The sequence below is a fragment of the Nematolebias whitei genome, chromosome 10 (genome assembly GCF_014905685.2).
Source record: "Nematolebias whitei isolate Nwh7 chromosome 10, NemWhi1, whole genome shotgun sequence".
Lineage (NCBI taxonomy): Eukaryota > Metazoa > Chordata > Actinopteri > Cyprinodontiformes > Rivulidae > Nematolebias > Nematolebias whitei.
Window position 1 is genome coordinate 44,841,985 of NC_056507.1, and position 3,713 is coordinate 44,845,697.

General features: G+C 40.0%; 1 protein-coding gene across 1 annotated transcript in view; it reads right to left on the reverse strand.

Moving 5' to 3' along the window:
* Positions 1–385: 385 nt before the first annotated feature.
* LOC119416523 (forkhead box protein P1-like) overlaps positions 386–3,713 on the reverse strand; it is a 160,886-nt gene continuing 157,558 nt past the window's right edge. Inside the window, 5 exon segments of the mRNA XM_037683753.1 lie at positions 386–482; positions 567–688; positions 796–865; positions 2,171–2,292; positions 2,392–2,493. Coding sequence (XP_037539681.1) covers positions 386–482; positions 567–688; positions 796–865; positions 2,171–2,292; positions 2,392–2,493 — 513 coding nt within the window.

Sequence of the window (3,713 nt, forward strand, 5' to 3'; positions counted from 1 at the left end):
GAAGGGAGACAGATACAGACATTAACAGCTTCATTGTTGTTCAGCTTTCCAGGGCACAGATTTGTAGAGGCCATGCACCAGACAGGCTGCTGTTTCTCCCAAGTTCTGTAGTTCCAGTTCAAAACTAAATTTTACCACCATAACTTTTCTTACCAAAACATGAAGTTCACTGGTTGATGTGATGTGCAAACGTAGCAAAAAGCTAAAAAAACCAACAAAAAAAACAGATATATACAGTATATCTGGAGTAGTGTGGAAGGAGCTTCACTGTGGTACCTTGTGACCAGCATGTCTAATTGGTCCATACTGACTCATTTACTGACTGATGATATTTTATTGTAACTGACTGTGCAGACAGTAGTGTTAGTAAAATAATGGCCCCTCATCATGTCCAATCCTGTTGCAGACTGATGGGATTTACTGTCTTCAGCAGACATTCTCACTCATTTGCTTCGATCGCTCCTCTTTCAAAGTAAAGTTTCCTACACAAAGCAAGATGGACAAGAACGTCAGATTTTCAAAAATGTCATCTTCTTTTTGGTAAGTTCACTTTAAACTGAACTCACTGCTGAGCTTGAGGGTCAGATGTTTGCTTCCTGTGGACACTGAACTCTGCTGGTTTGTTGTCAAGTAGCTGGCTCCTGAACTTTCTTCTCTCCTTCTTGAACCCTGGCAGGGATGCCTCTGCCTTTTCAGCCAACAAAAAGATGAATTTCTGATCAAATGGGGAGTATCACACCACAACCAGTTTAAACTCCCCTGTTCAGGAAGCCTAGTGAAAAAATAACATCCTACCTGTAAGGTGGACTGCATTGTTGTCCCCAAGGCAAGATTGGAAGACACATGTTTCCTTAGTGATGGACTTCTGTTAGAAAATACCACATTTTACTATAAATATGAGCTGCAGGCAACATATCAACAGGCAAGAAGAATACTGTACTAAATATGTAATCCAGTGTTAAAAAGTGTAACCCAGTGTAGTTTGAGTGATGGACCGAACAACCAATAGCCTCACATAGTCTGATTTGACATCAGCCAATAAGGTTGATGTCAGAGGTTGATTGTCCCGCCCCTTTTTTTTTCTCCCACTGCCGCTCCATGATTTCATCAGAGGAAGAAACGGTGAAGCAAGATTGAACTGACTAAATGATCATAGCTTCAGAAACTCGAAGATCGAAAGCTGCAGTTGTGAGCAGAGTGAAGTCCGGTAATCTCCGTTGTAGCCTTGTGCGGCATCGGTCAGGTTTTTGGAGTGGGTGCACTATTCACCCATCCACGTGTTGCTGAGAGGATAAATTGATGGCGAGCCCCCAGCCCAAAGGATCGAACAAAAACTGGTTGATAGTGACCCCCACTGGTCACAACAAAGGAGAAATTTAATGAACTCATAATTCATACGTGAATTGAATTGTACTGGACATCCTGGGAAGCTAAAGATTTATCTAAGCTTCCTTTGGAGTCAAACTTTACCACATACAGTAGATAGGGTTATTTTCTTTACCTTGTATTTTTCATTCTATTCTGTATTATTTTTTATTTTTTGTAAATACTTTATTCTAATTTGTATTTTTTCTAACAAGCGCACAATTTTGCTTATTATTGTCATATATGCAAACTGAATACATTATTCATTAAATTTTATTTCTTTTCTATAAACTGTGTGCAATGTCTTCTGTTGTTATTCACATTTAGTCTCCCAAGAATCCAGAGTCCTCTGATGTGGCCCAACATTTCCTCCTAGGTGTTAGTATTGGTAATAGTAGTTTTAGTAATTTACTTTTACCATATCAGCTAACTAATAGAAGGAGTACCGTACTTGAAGGAACCCACATAGTGGATTACAAATATGTTTCTGAAAGCACACCAGAGTAATAAGTTGAGACTTCAGTCAGTTGGAAAAATAAGACAGTTCCCTTTTATTATCAGAAGACCTTTGACACGATCATGTCAGGCATGTTTCTTTTTTACAGGATTTGGCCAGTTTTCACAGTTTCATACTGGTTAGACTTTTTGCCTCAAACTTTAATTATAGGAACGTTACATTTGATACTCTCAGTACTCTTTGCAAGTTAAAAATGTATGAAAGATATTGTAACTAACACAAGCCAATAGTTTTTTTAAACTCATGTTCATGAATAGTCTGGTGTGATTGGCTGCAGGATTTTTTTACCCAGTGATCCTCTGGGATCTCCTCCTTTGGTATTCCTCCTCGTCCACCATCCACACAGCCCCTTTCACATTCTCCACACGTACAAAACATTTATGCAGGCTCAGGTTGTGGCGAACAGCGTTCTAATTGGGAGTAATGCAAATATTACTAATATTACAGAATGCACATGACATAAATGTGCGGTGACACACAGAGTGAGCACAGCTCTGAGGCTATGGTACCTTCCAAGTGGCAGCATTACGTCTGAAATAAGCAAACGTCTTTGTGAACCAGTTGTAGATCTCACTGAGTGTTAGCTGCATGTCTGATGCCTCCATGATGGCCTACAGATGGAAAGGAGAGAGAAAATGTAAAACATTGCAGGATACGGCTGAAGGTTCATTCTCTTCCATAAAGCCTTTCATAACTCCACATACTGGTTCACATACATTTTTCTAAATTTTGCTGAACTCAATCAACCATAATTCAGGATTGTATTTGATTTTATATAAATTTAAGATGTGTGCAGTGAAAGTTCAGGTCATTTCAGTCAGAACTGTTTTTTTTTTTTTGTAACCATGACTGGTGACATTATTGGACTGATCAAGACGCTGACAGTTTTTTCATAGTTAAACATTTTTTAGGCCTTTCCACCATCAAATGCTGCCGTAAGAAAGCTTTAACTCATGAGGTTTGACTCAACAATAAATACACAAAAGGTGCATGTGATTTTGTGTTCCGGTGCCTTCTCACACTGTTTTGGAGTTGGCAGGAGTGTCGTGTTTCACTGTTGAGGGTCAACTTTAATGCAGGTTTAAATAGTTGTAGAAGAACAGAGGTCAGAATAAATCTGTGGGCCTGAACACTAAGAGGCTCCAAGTCCAAAGGGTTCAAATTCACCCTCAGTGAGTAAAAATTAAGGCTCCCACATACTCAGGCGTATTTCACTCCGCAGGGGTCTGCTCGTACACGATTAGACTCAACATGGACTTGGAACAGACACCCTCAAGCCATGTCTGCACAAAGATCAATTTTTACGACTGCGTATGCGTACTCGGTGTTGCAAAATAAACTGCCCGGCGACGGACTGTTTTGGATGCAACACCAATGTATTAAATTCCCCTTCTTCATCCCTGATCTGGTTTAATGGTCTTTTCGTTTGTTTCTTTTTTTCCCAAGAGGCAAGCAAACTCTTCATCTTCCATTGACGCCATGACTGAAATTTTGAGAAATGAAGGAATTCGTCATGAGAAAATTAAAATCAGGTCCAGTGTGGCTGCGGGAGGGTCTGGAGATTATCTGTTGGTCTTATGTGTGTGTAAGGATGGCGCCATCTTGTGGGCCTTCCTTGTCTGTGTTCCCTTGTGTGTCATGATTCCTGATTATTTGCACCTTCTGTTCTCAACTGTTTGTAATCACGTCCTGTCTTATCTGTGTATTTAAGCCTGTCTGTGAGTCTTGTCCTTTGTCACGTCATCGTTGGGTCTGTCCTGTCGTGTTCCAGTCTTGTATCTCCAGAGTGTGAGTTGCTGCCATGTCAGCACTTTTGATTTATTAAATATAT